Source organism: Malus sylvestris, chromosome 15 (assembly GCF_916048215.2).
Source record: "Malus sylvestris chromosome 15, drMalSylv7.2, whole genome shotgun sequence".
In the NCBI taxonomy this organism is placed as follows: domain Eukaryota; kingdom Viridiplantae; phylum Streptophyta; class Magnoliopsida; order Rosales; family Rosaceae; genus Malus; species Malus sylvestris.
In genome coordinates this window covers 3,992,791-4,012,133 of record NC_062274.1, presented here as the reverse complement: position 1 = coordinate 4,012,133, position 19,343 = coordinate 3,992,791, and the positions used below count along the sequence as shown (strand labels likewise).

The 19,343-nt window shown below is 35.4% G+C and overlaps 3 protein-coding genes across 8 annotated transcripts in view; 1 reads left to right on the top strand and 2 right to left on the bottom strand.

The window, feature by feature from the left end:
* Nucleotides 1–8,856, bottom strand: part of LOC126603745 (probable beta-1,3-galactosyltransferase 12) — a 56,692-nt gene extending 47,836 nt beyond the window's left edge. For 2 of the 4 annotated variants that reach the window (XM_050270705.1, XM_050270706.1), the window contains exon 1: nucleotides 8,518–8,856. In XM_050270705.1, the coding sequence (XP_050126662.1) occupies nucleotides 8,518–8,567 (50 nt within the window). In that variant the 5' untranslated portion in view covers nucleotides 8,568–8,856. Of the gene's footprint in view, nucleotides 1–4,289; nucleotides 6,196–6,812; nucleotides 6,956–7,130; nucleotides 7,245–7,351; nucleotides 7,452–7,537; nucleotides 7,621–7,718; nucleotides 7,872–8,142 lie in introns of those variants that run through there. The other 2 variants (XR_007616365.1, XM_050270707.1) reach the window with 2 other exon arrangements.
* The window catches only part of LOC126603741 (glutamate receptor 2.8-like), a 56,881-nt gene that overhangs the window by 13,052 nt on the left and 24,486 nt on the right, over nucleotides 1–19,343 (top strand). The gene's annotated exons all lie outside the window — the stretch shown is intronic.
* LOC126603743 (zinc transporter 4, chloroplastic-like) lies at nucleotides 9,503–12,556 on the bottom strand. 2 transcript variants are annotated; one of them, XM_050270702.1, is made up of 4 exons: nucleotides 12,265–12,556; nucleotides 12,136–12,193; nucleotides 11,243–11,973; nucleotides 9,503–10,248 (listed from the first exon to the last, which is right to left on the bottom strand). In XM_050270702.1, exons 1-4 carry the CDS (start codon nucleotides 12,277–12,279, stop codon nucleotides 9,793–9,795), a joined length of 1,260 nt encoding a protein of 419 aa, XP_050126659.1. In that variant the 5' UTR covers nucleotides 12,280–12,556; the 3' UTR covers nucleotides 9,503–9,792. The 2 variants fall into 2 exon arrangements, with proteins under 2 accessions (XP_050126659.1, XP_050126658.1); XM_050270701.1 differs by having other exon boundaries at nucleotides 11,243–11,959; nucleotides 12,136–12,556.

The window sequence follows — 19,343 nt, the reverse complement described above, 5'->3', positions numbered from 1 at the left end:
CTCGAGGGCGGTCCAACACTTGAAGAGTACTCAAGGCTAGGTTAGCTATGCAGAGAGAGACTGATAAGGATAATTGACACATATAGCAAAGATTCTACTGTCTAAGGACTGCAAAGCCAAAAGCCTAAGGAAAGAAAAGCCACAATTACTCCTGTTCTTCATTGCATTGGGTTCATTTTTTATGGTGCAGAAAACAGGGGTTATATTTGTAGGAAAATGCTATTCACACACTCCTTGAATTCAATTTGTGTTGTGCCTACATCTCTGGCAGCAATTTAGGTGAAGAGTGCTGGCCTATTGGCATGCTATATAGGACAGTGCGTCAACCTTACATATGTACCGAAGCAATTTCATAAGTACTTAGTACTGTGAGTCTCTGAAACATGAATTCAAGATGCGACCATATGCTAGATAATATAGACAGTGATCCGTGGACTCGTACATTTTTACTTAGCATCTCCAAAGAAGATAGCAATTTTTTTTTTAAAAGTATAATCTGCTTTTTCATTTGGCACGTTTACGTTACTTTAAAAATTTGTCATTCTAGCTCACTCTTCAACCAACTCTTCAAACTTAATTTCTCACTTTAAAATATTAATATCTTAAGCTTAACTTATCTTGTCGGTCCAAATTTTATCTTCAAACATTTTATTAAACAATATTTTGAATAAAATATATTGCTAGACCAATTTGATAACTGTCAGTTGCTATTTTTTTAATTTGCTGATTGGGTTGCTACCCTCTTTGAAGGCAAATGCTCTTAGAAAATGATTTTCGTGATTTCTTTTCTCTTTTTTACTTTCATATACTTAAATTTTGTTTTTAAAAATTAATAAGAAAAATTAATAAGTTAGAAGGTAAAACAGGGGACGAAACTGTGTATCATTGTTGACATTTCTTAAAGAATGAGAGCAATTTATATGTAACGGATTCATCATTGTTGTGGCATTCCAATCTAATAATTCAATGTCATGTGGATGAAAAGTTACATATAACAATGCTTTATTAAATCAAAATATCAGGTGACGATGAATCTGTTTGATGTAAGTCTTTTTCGTAAGAAAGTTGCACTGAAGACTATGCCAACGGATAAAGATGATAAAATGATGGATTCTTCTTTCAAGTGCTTATAAAAAATTAGGAAAACTAATTAAAAATATTTGAAAACTTTGAGTTTTAACGATAAGAAAAAAATAAAAGGTAAAGTGAATAGTATCAAGATTGACTTTTGAGTTTGAAAATATGATTTTTCGTTAAAGTGAACAATACCGGGAGTTTTTCATTAAAATTCCCTATAAAATTTTCAACTTGCTAATGCCATAAACGCAAAATGCCACACAAACCATGATTATGTTCAAGTGTTTGCTTAATTCAAACAAAAAGGAAAATTGATGAACTCTTCATTTCAAGAAAATGGGTAGGGACTGATACTTTGACAAAAGGAGAGGAAAAGGAAAAGAAAAGTAAAAAAAAAAAAAAAAAAAAAAAAAAAAAAAAAAAAAAAAAAGCAAAGAAAAAAAGAGAAATTAAAGTTGGGGTTTAGACATCAGATTCACCACAATTTCACACACAACATCCACATGAAAACAGAGTAAGACTATATCTTAATTAGATTACTATTTTCTTCAACTGCTATAATTTACGATGGCACAACCAGAATGCATTATTGCAGGTAAGACTATATCTTAATAAGATTACTATTTTCTTCAACTGCTATAATTTACGACGGCACAATCAGAACGTATTATTACGGGCCAACTGACTTGACTTACTGTTGACTCTAAAAACTACCAAGCCTACGTGGTGCGCAAGCCGAGTAATTAATAAGCTAACTACGTCATTCGGTTGTGTGCGGGGCGTGCCAACTCGTCGGCCGAGCTCGGTCGAGAAGTAAAATTTGTTGATGTTGCGTTGGGTGCGCTGCTGACTTCTTAATCTTGCGACTGTGGCCGAGGAAGGAACACGTCTCGGCCTTCGGGTTCTAGAGCTTGAAGACAAGGTTGCTAGCTCTGCGAAGTTCAATATCAAATTCGGCTTTCAATGTGCCGAATGTAGTAACTTGTAACACCTCACTTCGCCGAGAAGGCTAATGAGATGATCTCTGCCAATAAGGATTCGAAAATCCTTCTCGATCGAGACTTGGATAGATAACCAGTAGGCCCTGTCGCAGTGCTGTTTATCCAAACTGAAGGTGATTCACGGTCGGCTAATTTTACGGAAACAGTGTTGTTTATCCAAACTAAAGATGTTCGCCGGTTGCCTTCACAGTGCTGTTTATCCAAACTGAAGACGTGTTGGCGAAAAAAAGAAAATAAAAAATCTCAAGATGTTTGAAAGGTTTCGCGTAGAGCGAGGGTTTGCGCAAGGCAGTTTGTGTGTTGAGTTGGAGGTCCTCTTTTACGTTGCATATCGCCTTGTATTTATAAGGTTGATATTTGCTTGACACTGCTAGATAATTGTAGAGTCCAACTAAAACTCAAACTGATCCGTGGCATAAGCTTAAAACCTATCTTCAAATGGTTGACTTTTCAAAGCTAATAAAAACCTAACCCATCACCCATCCAAAAGCCTATCCGTCTGACAACATCCATTAAACAACCTAACCTACTTAGGTTTTCTATTCACCATTATCCAAAACTTGCAGATCCATGTTATGCCACGTGAAAAGTCCAAGCCAAGCTGCTCTAATTCACATAATACACTGCTAACAAATCCAAATTAACTTGGATTGTTCTGCTTGCCTCTACGTTGAGGTTATGATTTGCATCCCATTTATTTGGTTTAAAAGAGTAAACTGTCATTTAACCCCCTGAACTATCACGTGAGTTTCAATTTCCCCCATGAACTAGTTTTTTAGCCAATTGACCCCCTAAACTATGTTAAAGTGGCAAATTAACCCCCTACCGTTAAGTATCTTTAACTCCATCCAATTTTCTGTTAGAAAGTGTAATGTGCTTGGCACATGACCACCTTTTTACATTTTATGTCTAAAACTTTACAAAGAAAACATATAAAACAAATATTAAAAAAAAAAACTTACAAACCCTAAACTTAATCATTTAAAATAATAGAAAAGGTAAGGTTTTTTATATTAACACCCCACAAAATGTTGAATGCACCCCATATTAAAATTTAATATTAAATGACTTATTTACTCCACTATGCAATGACAATTTTGACCTTATTAGGTTTAAAAAAAAAATTATAAATACACCCAAAATCACTTTTAGCGTATTATTTATCTTCTCAACTATCAAAACCCTCTCATCCTCCATTGTTGAACAAAATCCTAACCAATGAAACTACAAACATGTTGATTGAGAAAAATTGTTTTTGACGAATGAAACACGAAATCGATGTTTCTGAAGCTTCACATGAGGTAAGACTTCACATTTTTCATTGTTTTAGTGATTTCGATGACATCGATAATTATTTAATCTTGCGTTTGCTGCATTATTTTTCAATATAAACCCTAAAAGATGAATATGAATATGAATATGAATATATAAGTTTAAATAATGTAGCAAACGCAAGATTAAATAATTATCGATGTCATCGAAATCACTAAAACAATGAAAAATGTGAAGTCTTACCTCATGTGAAGCTTCAAAAACATCGATTTCGTGTTTCATTCGTCAAAAACAATTTTTCTCAATCAACATGTTTGTAATTTCATTGGTTAGGGTTTTGTTCAACAATGGAGGATGAGAGGGTTTTGATAGTTGAAAAGATAAATAATACGCTAAAAGTGATTTGGGGTGTATTTATAATTTTTTTTAAACCTAATAAGGTCAAAATTGTCATTACATAAATAAGTCATTTAATATTAAATTTTAATATGGGGGGTGCATTCAACATTTTATGGGGTGTTAATATAAAAAGCCTTACCTTTTCTATTATTTTGAATGATTAAGTTTAGGGTTTGTATGTTTTTTTTTTTTAATATTTGTTTTATATGTTTTCTTTGTAAAGATTTAGACATAAAATGTAAAAAGGTGGTCATGTGCCAAGCACATGACACTTTCTAACAGAAAATTGGATGGAATTAAAGATACTTAACGGTAGGGGTTAATTGGCCACTTTAACATAGTTTAGGGGGTCAATTGGCTGAAAAAATAGTTCATGGGGGAAATTAAAACTCACGTGATAGTTCAGGGGGTTAAATGACAGTTTACTCGGTTTAAAAAGATGCAGATAATTCGTATTAAAAGATTATTATGATAAAAACCATAATATTATCTTTTAACAAAAATATTTTCACTTTTCCATCCGACGATTGAGAACTATGCTTACTCAACGTTCTTGATTAAATAGACCGATTGTGTAAATTTGGATCCAAACACTTACATTTCATAAATAAGACTAGTTTTTTACTATTTTGAGTCTTGAAGCTTCCTTTCTACTCTTAATAAAACTCTCTATTCAAGCTATTAATTTGATATGTACGGACACTTTCTACAACAACAAAACATCCAATTGATCATCAGAGCCATGGATCAAGATCTACCGGGCCCCACGTGCTCATCAGCACTCTCTCCAGCCATTCATCATCAACCTCCCCTGCATGATCACAGCCGTCCATTCCTTCCTTCCCAACTACCATCCCATTATTACTCCACCCGCATTCACTCGTACACGCCCCATTCTCCGGCGAACCCCCGGTTTTTCTGGCGGGCCTGACAAACTCGACGCCGGCCATCACCGTTGACGCCGAGTCAGAAACCGACGCCCCGCAGCTATCGCTCTTCCCATTCCCGACCACCAGAGACGGCGTCGGAAATGTCGCCGCCGGTGAAGATGGTTTGGTGCAATCAGAAGTAGCTGTAGTGGTGGTGGTACCGGCGGTTATCTCCTTGTAGAGCTCTTGCATGACCTCCTCAATCAACTCTTCTTTAATGGGAATCTCCGGCAAGAGCTCGTCAATGAGCTCCGGCAACTTTCCGGCGATCTTGACGGAGATGGCAGACTCCGGCGGAGGAGACTTTGGGGCAGCTGCTTCCATGCGCTGGGACTCTGATGAGAGAGAGCAGAGTATGTGCGTGAAAAAGCGAAAACAAGTGGATTATAAATGGGGGAGTAAAGCACGTACCATGCTGGCAGGACTGTGCCACGTAGGAAGACGTGGACCCGAGGTGATGACTTGACGTGAGCGTATTTATGTCGGGTGAAGTCGTAACTGAAACTGAGGAATCGGAGTCAGATTTGGGAGTAAGAGAAGGATTCGTGATTCTGTGCGGCTGACATGTATCACTTGTCCTGTGTACAACCGTTGATTTTCTCTTGACCTTTTTTGTAAACGGATCCGATGGTCCGTGTTTGGGGTAGTTGGACGACTTCAAACAGTGGAGGTGGATGTCGTATAAAAGGGACAAGCCCTTCCAAAGTGGACGGGATTGTCATTTCTCACTGAGAAAAACTTCGATGTAGAGGCATGTTACCTTTGGGAGTGATCATCAAGTTGGTCAAGCTATCACAGTCGTGATATCAGTCGCACGACCGTAGGGGTTGTTCTCGGCAATTATGCTTGTGAAACTAAAGTGCGATAGTGGAGGTGATTTTAGTCATTCACAATTATGAGACTCACAAAGCAAGAACAACCAAGAGTAATCACGCGAGCAACTGATCATAACATTTCTCGTGTTCTAATGTTATAGCTAGAGTTCTGTTTTTGAGAGAAAATGGTATCATTTCGAGTTTCGATGACAAAATCAATAGTGTCAACTTCTATATGTTATAAAATAGAACCTGGACAAAGTTACAGGACAATTGCAACACCAACATATCAGTCTTCAAATCCATGTCTTCTGCACAAATTTAGCACTGGTATATTCATGTATTTCTTGTATTACTGGTATTGTACATATTCAGTGGAATCGAAGATTACATTTAGATTTGCCTAAGTCGAAGAGGGCTAGGAAAAATGCTCAGTTAATAATACGTCACTTGTACAACAATAACCGATGAATGGATAAATACTTTTGAGAGTAAGTTCTCCATAGCTGGCTCCAGGTGACTTCATTTTATCTTCTAAGAAACGAGATTCTGTCAATGGAGCCAACTGATCTTCCTCTATTACCGGCATTGGAGGGCACTGTGCCATAGTTCATTATCCGTCATCAGGAAGCAGAGTCGGACTTTTGGAGCACATTCTCATCGCATGAAGCTCTTTCAGCCTAATAGCTGGGTTGCACAAACCTACAAGTTTTCAAGAATTTTTTCACATCACTGCATCTTACCGATAAAACCCCTTTTCAAAACACTTCTATGTTGACTAATTCAACACAGTACACATAGAAGAAGCCAGGTGGTCTGTTCAAAACTATCAGACATTATTATTTGAACAATCAAATTCTTTGGTAAACAAGACATTTAGTGCTTTTCATTCGCTATATCCAAGATTCGAGTCTGGTATTTCTTATCACAAAGGCCCCAGATCAAGAGATCTAGGTAAAGTTTCTTTGTAAGGAAACTGGCCAATAATCCTATTTAAAGAGCATTCGAGAGATTACTTCACATATCACATTATATTTTTTCGAAGGTTTAAGTATTATATTAATCTATGACTCAAGCCAAAGGGTATGGACCATATTCGACGGAAAGAAGAATTATTGCACCAGTTTTCTCATTAAAGGATAACATAAGCCTCTGTCTATGTACATGATCATACCAGAAATCAACAATTGGTCTTTCAAATTTACAGTATAACTAGGAGGTTTTTATTTTATATATATATATATATATATATATATTTTTTTTAAATTTTTTTATTTTATATCTGTGACTGTAACGATATGATCTGTTGGATAAAGTACCTGAACATTTTGGGATGTCCCAGACTGCAACGGATGTAGGTGTGCAGCGAGGGTCACATAATGCCCGATTATCCTCGTGATTGACATTCATAGCAAGCATCCATGATCCAACCATGACGTCCTCATTGCTAAACATTCTCAAACTGAAAGACGGGAAATACATCTATCAAACAAAGGGACGTCCATAGGGATTGAGAAGCTAAAACTAAAGCCTAAGCCATATTTCACATGGGGGTTCTAAATATCAATATATAATTTTTTTTTGAAACGAGGCAAAGACTGACATAAAGAAAACACGAATAAAAACAGGTGGCTGACCTGCTATTTCTAGCGACTGCCAATGATGCTACCACCTCTGCAGACAGAACATAAATAGGACCAAAAGCATGCTGAAAGTATTCATTCCCGATTAGATGTCCTGATTTCTCATACCTGAACGGACATAATTGATGAATAACAGATGGATGGATTATTACAAAAAAATGTAAACCGAGCACAAAGGTAAACACTCTGGGATAACAAGTTGAAAACCAACAAACCATTTCATTTTAGGGTCAGTGACTACTGGTCCTTTCTTCATGCATCCAATGTAGGTTTGTGGATGTGTTCGTTCCTTGGCTAGAAGTGTTGCTAGTCGATCTGGAAAATTATGGAAACACCAGTAAATTCCAATGTATTCATATTCACGGCTTCATGACAGCATATAGTCAGGCACTATAATATACCTGGACGCAAATAAATGTCATCATTGGCTTTGACGTAGTAATCTGCTTCGAAAAGTTGAAATCCTGATTTGAAAAACGCCAACCTGCGAAACAGCGTGAGAAAGCAATATGACATGAACTGCCAAGAACACAAATCCATCATCAACGTGACAAAAACTTCAATAAAACCGACAAATCTTACGTTTTCCATGGAAGGTTTGGATATTCTTCATTGATATCAATAACCAAAAAGTCCCTGTACTTATCGATCTCTTTCTGAAGCTCTGCCATCTTCTTTGAGTCTTTCGATCGCCCAATAACGAACCTAAATGCTAAACCAGTAGCTTGTTCCAACCTACAAGGTAAAGGCATAAATTTACTCTCCCAATAAAAGGAGCTAAAAGACATTTCAATCAGAGCCAGATTGTTGATCTTAATCTTAGTTAAGCTAATCAAAATCATTAAATTAATCAAGATCAACCCCAGCAATTGATCATACAAAACCCAGAAGTGATATCAAACAAGTGTACATAAACTATAAATTTAGTAACTTGACAAAATTTGATCGAAACCAATCAGATAAACTGCAAAATTTAGTAACTATACTGCAAAAAACTGAAATTTACCTCAAAAGGCCATCTGGGTCGGAAGGAAACCAAGTGTTCCGCAACGCTGCACGGCGATTGGCCGAGCCGAACCCGGTCTGAATTCCGACGAGCCCAAGAAGCTTGGGCCGATCAACCAAGCCACCATTTTTATCCCCGGCCTGCCGAGACTTCGACAGAGAGTAGAACCCCCCGAAAGTGTCGTCCGATTTGCCGCATCGGAAAATGGGAATGGGGGTAGGGCGGCGGAAGGCGGCGATGGCGAAGATGGTTCCGGCAAGGCCGATGAAGAGGGAGACGAGTGAAAAGACGATAATGGGCAGGGGAGTGCGGGTGGGGACAGGGGCAGGATGGGGCTTTAGGGGCTTGAGGAGCTTGGAGGGGTAGGAGGGGGAGGTGGCGGTGGCGGTGGGGAGAGAAGATTGGCGGTGGAAAAAGAGTGGCATTTTAATCACTTGGAACAGTTTGTAAGTGAGGTTTCCTAGATCTCAGGGTTAGAGGGTGAAGAGTGAGACTCAAGTCGCAATCTATTGTTCAGTTGCAAAGTCTGAAACTTTCGGTGAGTTGAAAGAAATTTGAGGTTGGAAGTCACCATTCAAGTCCCTTTCAGTTTCCCTTTGCCTTCCTTCTTTTTGGGGTTTTTTTCATTTACTTTTCTTTCTATCAGTTTTGGTTTTTCATTACCAACTCCAACTGGCTTTCCATTTTTCAGTTTCTTCTTCCAGAGTTCTCTGCGCAAGACGGTTGTTTTTTTTTTTGGAAGTTTTAACGAAAAGTTCGTAGTTTTTAATGAAAAGTTACATTTTTATACTAAAAATTCAAATTTTGTACTATTTATTTTACCATTTATTTTGTCATTATTATTCAAAGTCAAAGTTTTCAAATCATTTTCATTGGTTTTCGTTTGTTTTTTCTGTTGATGATGTATCAATGGCATATTATTCACATGAATTCCAGGTGCAAAATGTCTTTTTACAAAATACAAGCTTAACATGATATTCTTGATGATGTATCAATGACATAATAGAATCAACATGTTATTGATATGAGTTGTACGTATCACACGGAACATAATTAAAAACCGGCTAAAAATGATAGATACACAAATTTGTGAATACTAAGTTTTCATCAATTCTAGCCATTGTGATTTGTGTATTTATCTTAGCCAGTTTTCTAAAGTTAATTAATTGAAAAAAAGATAAGTTAAATTGTTTTAAGAATCATTAGATTAGTGGATGTAGTTTGGACTGAAAATTAAATACATAAAATCAATTTTCAATAGTAGATGGTGGCCTAGTTGTTGGGATGAATTCCAGACTCGTATTTCATACGACATGTTATAGGTTCGATCCGTAGTATTGATGAATCACACGATAATGCCTAGGCTGAAATGCCTCTATAAATTTTCTTCTCAGCCCTGAAAGGGTGGAGAAGAATTGCATTAGAGACACTTTGTTTTGTTTTCTTGTTTTTTTGAGAAAGGTCATAGAGATTCTATATTACATTTGAGCCGTAACAATTAGAAAGACTACAACTAATCTGCAAGCATGTAGGAAAATCCCCCTCTTAATCTCTCACCTCTCTTCCCTATCACAGAAACCAAGTGGAAAGAATTTCAAAATTTCACTTGGATTACTAAAACATTAACCAACCAAAAAACAAAGAAACTACTTAAGCCCAAATTGCAAGTAATGACATCAATCCCGCTCCAACAAAGAGACAGCAATAAGATACAACTTGGAGCCTGAAATCGCATCTCATCCTCTTACTTAGAAAATCAGCAGCAATTAGGTCAACCAAGGCCATGTACACCAGAATTCCGGCCGACATGGAATCCAAGATGCCTTCTGCGACCAAAGCTCCCGGACTGTACGGGTTGTAGAATGAGGAAATGGCAGTCCCAACGCCTATCCCGAGCGGAGTTGTGACGGCAAAAAAGCAGACCATTAGGGTTGCTGATAGGGTCTTGAATTGTGCTTGAGATATGCAGCCTCCGAGTGCAAAACCTTCAAAGAACTGATGGAATGACAATGCTGCAACCAAGGGTCTTATGGTGCATGGGCTCTCTGAAACTCCCAGTGATAAGCCTATGATCACTGAATGTGATACAATCCCAAGTTCCAAAATCTGCACAAAAAACAATATATAACACCTCTATACTAACAACTCACCCACAAGCATGAATGTCTAGATTAGTCAACGAGCGCAACTGATCCTAACATTTAATAAACAAGATGAAATTTCAATAACTCATACTCAAAGATAGTATGACGACATAATATTTCAGATGCATATATATATATATATATATGTTTAGTAATTTAGCACAATGCTATGTTAAACAAAACTTTTGTTCATATTATTAGAGACAACAGAGGAAAGAAATTAAAACCCGGACCAGACAATTCCAATCTCAACTGCCCATATCCTTCCACATGGATGCCATCGGCATGAAAAAGTTTGAGAGGTTTAATCAACTTAATGAGATTAACTTTTATATTCGAGATCCCGTTCTTATTTTTATTATTTCGCTTTCTTTTTTAAGTGTTCATACTTTTAAATAAAGAACATTACTAAAATCAGTTGCACATACAAGTAGACATTCATTACTAAGATTAGCTCAGTAAATGCGATTGATTCATGGCCCTTAAATTAGAGAGAGAACTTGCCCAAATCAATCCAAATAGTGAATGTGTCACCATAACCACAAAGGTTAATACCTTTCAGTTCATGTTTTGAGTCTTTGACCTCCAAGAACACCATTACCATGAGTAGGCCCACTCGACCAAGATTAGTAGATGGTTTCACATGACACGTGGCAAAATGACACGTAACCTTTACAAAATGTTATTACTCATTCTACTGAAGTTCACTGTCTTATTTATTACCTTTTAATAGATTTAAATTTCAAAATTTATATAATAGATAAATATAAACCTCGAAATTACATGAATCTCGAAATTAAATTGACATTCTGGCGAATAAAAATGCACTTGCCTTTACTGTGCGAAGTAGACAAGCGAAACACCCTAAGCCACACAAGTTAAAAAAGCTACATTCTTTTCAGCGCCACATTAAAGAGCAATAATTTACGCGCAAACAAATGTAAAGGCCGTAATACCTGGGAAACGACGACGTGCCGAACACCACCATCCTCGTCATCATCCCCGAACCCGTGAGAATGTCCGTGCCCGTGTCCGTGCGAATCGTGCCCGTGGCCCTGTTCGGGTTCCCTCGTCACGTGCCCATCACATGCTGCCTGCCCATGCGCGTGGCTGTGTCTATGGTGCGCCGCGTGCGCATGCATCCCCACAATGTGCATCCCTCCGCCTTTCTCTTCCCCAAACACAATCCCATTCCACTCTTTCGCCGGCTGCCCCGGACCCACACGCGCCACAATCTCCGGGTCATCCGACCCGACGCGTACCTGGTTCTCGGCGGGCCGTGCCTTCCTCTGTTTCCTCTCGTAATACTGGCTCCCAACAAAGTCAACGAGCAACGTGGCAAGCGAGGCCATCATGGCGAAAAAACCGGAGAAGGGGAACTTGGTCCAGGGGAATTCGGGTAGGCAGGGGTTGTTCAGGGCGTCTGACCCGCCCGAAAGCATGTGGACGAACCCGGTGGCAAGAATTACGCCGGCGGCGAAGGCCTTGGCGGAGACGAAGAGGCTGCCGTCGGTGCGAAGAAAGCTGCGGTTCCTACCGACTAGGGGAATTGCGACTCCGACGACTCCTGCGACGAGAATCGAGGCGACAGCGATTAGCTTGAGGACGAGCGCCGCCGGCTCGTCGCGGCAGGCCTCGAGCTCCGCGCTCTCGCAGCTCGTGTGGGACATGGACTGCAAAAGGGACTCTGTTTTGAGCAACAGAATTGCAAAAACAAAACAGATTTTAGAAAATCGAGACTTGTTCTTGTTCTTTAATTTGTTAATTAGGGTTTAATATTAATTTAATTCGATTTCAGAAATCCCAATTGGGATTTTCGGAGTGGAAGATGAAATTAATTAGTAATTACCTTTGAAAAGCCGAGACTTTTCCAGGAAAGCTGGAGGGCAGAGCAAGGGCCAGAGATCCTACACAAAAACGCAGCGTTTGAATCAGAGAATTGCAGAGAAACGGGGAAATCGAGAGAGAGAGAGAGAACCTCAATGAACAACATGGGAATAGTAGTATGTGGGTTTTGTTTTCCTGGGTTTTATAAAAGATAGAATCTTGTGAAAACTGATGATCTGATTGCCGAACACGAATCCCGATAGAGTTTATTTCTTTCGATCAGGCGGAGGAGACGAGTTCGGTCATGGCGTGTTGGGAGAGAGAGATATATATACAAATATTACAGAGAGAGGAGATGGAGGGGGAGAGAGAGAGAGACTGTCGTCACTTTTGGACGAAAGGGAGGGAGCGCGAGAGAGGTGGAGGGGTTGGGGTCGCGACTTCGTGCTAAAGTACGAGCGCGCGGGAGAGTGTCGACATTTATCGCACATTTTTGGAAGGTAAAAGTAAATTAAAAAGATGGTGAGTTGCTATATATAGATGAGTGTGAGTCTGTGAGATGATTCGTGAACGATTTAGGCTTGTGGGGAAAACAGGTTCCGGCTTGTGTCTTTTTGGAGACTTACTGTTATTTCAGTTACGATTCATGAACTTTTATCATATAAATATCATAATTACAATCGTTCACTTGTTATTCTACTTACGATTTATGAATTCTTATTATACAAACATGATAACCGAAATCGTTCATTTTCTTTATTATCGCCTAAATATGATATATGCAAAAAATTACTCAATTTGAAGATCTTTTAACTATTAATATGCACAAAACAAATACATGGTTCATCATAAGAAATGTGCTTGTTATCAAGACCGTTAATTGGTTTACCATGTACGGATCTTTCAATTGAATAATTTTTTGCTGATATGATTTTTAAATAATGATAAAAATAATGAACAGTTTTGATTATAATGCTCAAATGATAAAGTGTTTTTGTCACCTTTTTGTTTAGGACTATATTATTAAACAATTTTGGGCTCTTTTCCTGCACGTATTCTGCGTGTCATTGTAGTCACATTTTTTATTTGAGTCAAAACCTTTAGAGGTTTTATGATCAAACTTACTTTGTCGGTAGGTTCAATATCTAATTATAACTGCTCGCTTATTATGTAGCCTAAGTTTATATCTCTCACTGGTAAGCATAGAATATTGTTGTATGTACAAAACGACTTTGTTTTGCTTGAATTTTTATTTTGAGTTTTGCGTTTGGAACTTACCAGTTACCCACTTAGACAAAAAAAAATTCTTTGTTACATATGCACATTAGCTTTCAAATTACACAAGACTAATTGAGAATTTGAGAGTCTCGATACAATATATATACAAGCATTAGAAAGGTGTTACAAGTAAAGTCTGAAAATTCATAAATTTCGGGTGAAGTCAATCACAAATTTGTGAGATTTTTCAGTGTGCTCAGGATATAGGGCGAAACAACACATGTTATTATAAAATTGGAGGAATTTTTTTTTTTTTCAAATGTCCCTCCAATTGTATATTTGTATAATGATATGTATTGTTCTGCTCCATGTCTGGACGTTAAAAAGTTTTTTTTTTATAGTAAATATTTGAAAAGTGTTGTAGGTCTATTTGATTGAACGATCTAGGGTTTAGAGAGAGGGGGCCGGCCACTATTAGAGAGAAGAGAGATTGATATAATTGTGAGGTGTGTTTGATTCACCCTATTCTGCCTTTATTTATAGTAGTAGGAAGGGTAAAACCTTTCCCTTTAGGATTACAACATTTAATTGGTAATCTAATTCTAATAGGAATATAAGATACATTCCCAGATTCCTTAGGATTTACACAATCACATTCTTATTCTGATTGCAACAAAAAGGTTTTTAAATGTTATGAATTTTGGTAGATTTTTAAAATGGAAAACTAACCAAAACTTTACTTTTAATCATAAGGACAATTTTTTTCAAAAATGCCAATCCTACCCTTCACACATATGTACAAGATTGGGTCAGTTTTCTGCAAAGTTCAAGTGGATATATCCAAAAGAAGAAAAAGGAGATTGACATTTTCAGAAAACATTTGCATGCAAAAGAATATGTGGCAAACATGCAACAACCAAGACAATACAAATTCACATGCAAAAGAAAATGTGGCAAACACTGCAGCAACCAAGACAACATAAATTCACATGACATTCAAGCAAAGACAAGATAGCCAGCTTTCAGAAACAGTGTGCTGTCACTATTCAGAAAATTGTAAATAGATGAAATGTTATTTTATCTTTGAAGAATTAGATTTTGTATATAAGGGAGTCTTTCCTTCCATACAGAACACACATTTTTCTCAACATCTGAAAACATCATACTCACTTCATACACCCAAGCATTCGTAGCCTTCATAGCATCCTTGTAAACACTTCTTTGTAATCACTTTCTTGTAAACAACCATCTCTGTAAACATTCCATATATCAATAAAAGTTCAAGTGTACATATTCAAGCAATCTCCAAGTCTTAAGTAAGTTTTCTTTTCCTTCTTTAGTGTGTTTGTTTAATTAGACTTCTAGTCCAAAATAGGGAAACACTATTGTGGTTATATTATTAACCTGTTAAACTGACGATTATACTATGTTCGAGTACTCTGTTATAGTTGAATGCTTGCCATACAAATAACTGGACATCAACCAGGGTACCTCTGAGTTCTTCGTACCTCTGAGTTCAGCCGTTAAGGCCTTATACTTGTACTGTGAGTGACCGTCATGCTGAAACATGTCGAGTTCCATGTGCAAGGTTCTATGTCTAGTTGTTATAATGGTCATCCGACTATTTAACCGAGCATGCGTTGCGAATTTGGTATCAGAGCCCAGTTTAACATTTTAATAGTATAATTATAATAGTAAAGTACCTTAAGGATAGAAGTCGTAGATACAACTGATATCATATTTGTTGATTGTATATGAACAACAGATATTATTGTCCCTGTAGACCCTGTCAACCACAATTACCAGGTATTTATTGTCCCAGACATCCAACTATAACTAGCATAAAGAGAAGATTAGCATATATATCCAAAAGAATTATTAGTACTTTGAAGAAGCAAAAGTTTTATCTTGGATATCTTGAACATCCTTCATTTATTCGTAAATATAATAACACAGAATTGCAGCATAAAGTTTTAGAAGCAAAAAGAACAACAGATCAAGTTTTAGAGACATTGAGAGAAGAAAGAGAGTTTTTAAGAAACCAGTTAGCCGTAACCCTAGAGAAAGGTAGACTATAATTTATGATAGATTATCTTAATTTAGAAATTAGTGAACCTCAAAAAAGAAAAATAACTTTAGACCAAAATAGTTTAGTTTGTTATTTTCCATCAAGAAAGCATAATCATATTTTGCACAGTGAAGAAAATTCACAAGCCAATACTATTGTAGATCTTATTATTAGTCAAGCAGAAAATATAAAATTAGAAAATAATAAGCATAATCATTTGTTAAACCAGTTGTTAGAACATTTCCAGAAAAACTCCATAAAAATAATTAGACAAAATTTAGACTATATTACATCTCAGTTAGAAGATAATAATAGAAATATTCAAAGGTTTCCTAGCAAAAGTGAGATAAAAGAGCTTGTTGATCTTATAGATAGTAAGCCGAAGCAAGTAGAATTTAGACCATTAGAAATAGTTGAACAGCTAAAATCAGAAGTTCAAAAAACTCAACTAGTACAAAAAGAGTTAAGTGAACAAGTAGATAAGTTGCATAATAAAATAGATAAATTATTAGTTTAATGACAGATTCTAAAACTAGCAGAAAATATATTCAAGCTTTGAAAGAAATTAGTAAATTAGATAAAGAACCAGTAGGATTAACAGATTTTTCAACACAAGTATCCAGTAGTAATATTCCCATTAGGCAAAATAATTTGATTATCCAATTAGTTTTAAGTTTAGCTGAAAAATTAGATCAAGTTGAAGAACAAATAGCAGAAATAAACCAAGTTTTACATAACGCATCTTCATCACTTCCACCATCCTTGATAGATAAATTAGAAAATTTAACTTTGAGTGCAAATAATAATAGAAGACCTAAGCTAAATCCTTTTGATAATAGAAAATGGAACTCTTTAGGAAAAAAGGAAAATAAGTAGTTAGAGAGAAAGATATTTATCCAAATGAAGAAGAAGCACAAGAATTCATTCGAAGAGGTTTTGAGAGAACACAGAAAAATAAATATAACTTGTATCAATTAGGTTTATTTGAAAACAGAAGTAGAATTGTAAGCAGCATCAGTCAACATGAAGTTAGCTGTATTGATAAAGAAGTCACACTTAATCTAATTAGTAAAGAAGCAGTTACTCATTTGAGAAAATCACATTTTAGTCAGATTCATATAAGAACAATATTAATTGGAATAGCAGGATTAACCAGAGCACAAGTAGGTACAAAAGATTTAGTATACATATATGATGATAGATGAGATAATCACCAACAAGCAGCAATAGCAACAGCTGAAGTAGACTTAAGTTCAAACTTAGCAGTTATAGGTTGTATTCCAAATTATGTTATGACGATTAATGAATTTAGTAAATATATTAAAGTGAGCATAAGGACAAAAAATTATAATATGAAAGGAGAATATAAAAATTTGTGTATTAGCTTAATGTATATAGGTAAAGTGTCTGATAGATACAATCATAAGTTTAATTTAAAGTTTCAAAATTTAGTTCAAACATTTGGCAGTAAACATGTAAATATGATAGAAGCAAAACCCGTAGATAATAGCTTTTTAGAAGGAACTCAGTGGACATTGCCTAATTTACAAGTAGCACCAAATAGACAACCAGATAAAGTACAAATATATGAAACTAGTACAGGTCAAGCAACAATTAGGTTTAGTAATTATAAGCAACTAGAAAAAATAGAAGAGGATGAGAGTGAAATTGAAAATGAGAGTATACATATGGCTTTTGATAATTTAGATATTAATTTAGTTGAGCAAAATTTTGATCATATTGTAGATAAACTTATAGAAGATATTGATCATTTAGATGAAGAACAATATTTGGAAAAATATAAGACATATGATTTAAGACTACATAAAATTTCAGACGAAGAAATAAAAAATTTAATCTTAGAAATAGGAGTAGAACACATTTTAGGATCGAAAGAATATAATAATTTATTAGAATTGAAAGCAGAATGTAATCCAGCAGAAGAAAGTAATACATCAGGAGTAGAAAATCCAGGACACGCAAGCAGAACAGATCAACAATTTTTAAGACCAACAAATGAACAATATAATGAAAAAGCAAAAGTAGACTATATGGAAGAAAGTATGATAAAACCTAGAAAAAATAGGATTCCATATTTGAGAGGGTTAGAACAAATTAATATAGCTGGTAATATATTAAATTTAGATAATGTAGATCCACAAGATTGGGAAAGAATGATTGAGAGATGGGAAAAAGGCTGCGTACATGCAACATTAATGTTAGATTTTAGTAATTCACAAAACATGTTAGATTACTTTGAACATACTTTGGATGGTTTAGTTTTTGATTATTTCCAATCATGGAAAGTTCAAAATTCAGAACAACATCAGGTAGCTAAAACACATTTTAATATTGATGGTTTTGTTACTTTGATTAAACAAGAGTTTTTAGATCATAATAGGTTAGATGGCAGAAGTGAACAAGAACAAATAAGAGCAATCAGAAATTTAGAACAATTACAAATTTGCGATTTACAGTATATAGCTGAGTATATCACATATTTCTTTAAATATTTAGGAAGAACATGTAGAATTAGTGATATTAATTTATTAGATACTTATATGACAAAAATAAAAGGACCAATAGCAGAAAAGATTTGGAATAAATGGCAAAAGCATTCGAAGAAAAATGATATTGCTATAGGACCTAAAATTCAACATGTATATTATATACTTAGACAAGAGTGTAATCAAATAAAGGCTAAGAGACAAATTAGGAAGCAATTTTACATGAGTTGTAAAAATATAGATTTACCACAACAGTATGGTTGCCATAAGAAAAATAAGCATAAGAAAATATACAAAAAGAAATATAAGTCATATAAACCCTACAAACAACATAAGAATTTCAGTATAAGACCTTCAAGAACATATAGGAAAAGAACATATATTCCAAAACAATTTAGAAAAAGAAGTGGCAGACCTTGGATTAGGAAATATAAAGCACCAAAAGATAAGAGTAGTTGTAAATGTTATTCATGTGGAGAAGCTGGACATATTAGACCTAAATGTCCAAAATTAGGTAAACAGTCGAAAGAAAAAGTACATTTGATGAAGTTGTTTAAGTTAGAAGAAGATGATGATATTCAGTCAATATACAGTTTAGATAATTTAAGTGATAATGAGAGTATTTATAGTATAGAGAGTATTAACATGATAGATTCAGACTCGGAAGATTCAAGTAGTACAAATAGTGATCTAGAAGAATATATGTGTGCATTCATAGAAGAACAACATGAAGAAGAATATAAATACATTAATTTAGGTTGACCAGAAAAATGTCATAAGTGTAATAAATTAGTTGCAAATAAATATTACAATACATACTCAATATTATGTGAAAAATGTTATAGTAATAGGTTATTAGAAGTTAATTTAGCAGAATCTGAAATATTAGGAAATATTGTTTATAGTATAGAAAAACCAAAAACTAGTTCTTTAATCACTATAAATTGCGAAATAGAATTAGCAAAAGAACATAAGATACAAATCATAGCTATGATAGATACAGAGAGTGCAAAGAGTGCCATAAGAGAAGAGTTAGTACCAGAAAAATATACACAAAAATTAGCAAAACCAGTAAGAATAACACAATTTGATGAGAGACCAGTTTACTTAACACATTGTATAAATAATAAGTTTATTAAAGTAGAAAAACAACAATTTAATTTACCATTAACATTTGTTTCACCAGTAGGATCATATCCATTTATTTTAGGATTAAACTTTTTGAAAAGTTTGCAAGGTTTTTTATTTATGAACCCTAACATAACATTTTTCAAAAGAGGCATTACAATAATTGATCAAAGTAATACTGTAGAAGTATACAAAAACATAAGTATAGAAGAGACTAGTGGTCAAGATAGTTATCATTTAGAAAACTCAAAAGAAAATGATGAGCATAATAACGTAGAAGAGTTTGATGAAGACATTTTTGAACATGAA

Bases quoted from the DNA above. Each gene is read 5' to 3' on its own strand.
- LOC126603743 (XM_050270701.1), bottom strand. From the start codon at position 12,279: ATGTTGTTCATTGAGGTTCTCTCTCTCTCTCTCGATTTCCCCGTTTCT. The intron at 11,960-12,135 runs GTAATTACTAAT...TCCCTTTTGCAG, and splicing joins AAAGTCTCGGCTTTTCAAAG to TCCATGTCCCACACGAGCTG. The intron at 10,249-11,242 runs GTATTACGGCCT...TTTTTTGTGCAG, and splicing joins GGCACGTCGTCGTTTCCCAG to ATTTTGGAACTTGGGATTGT.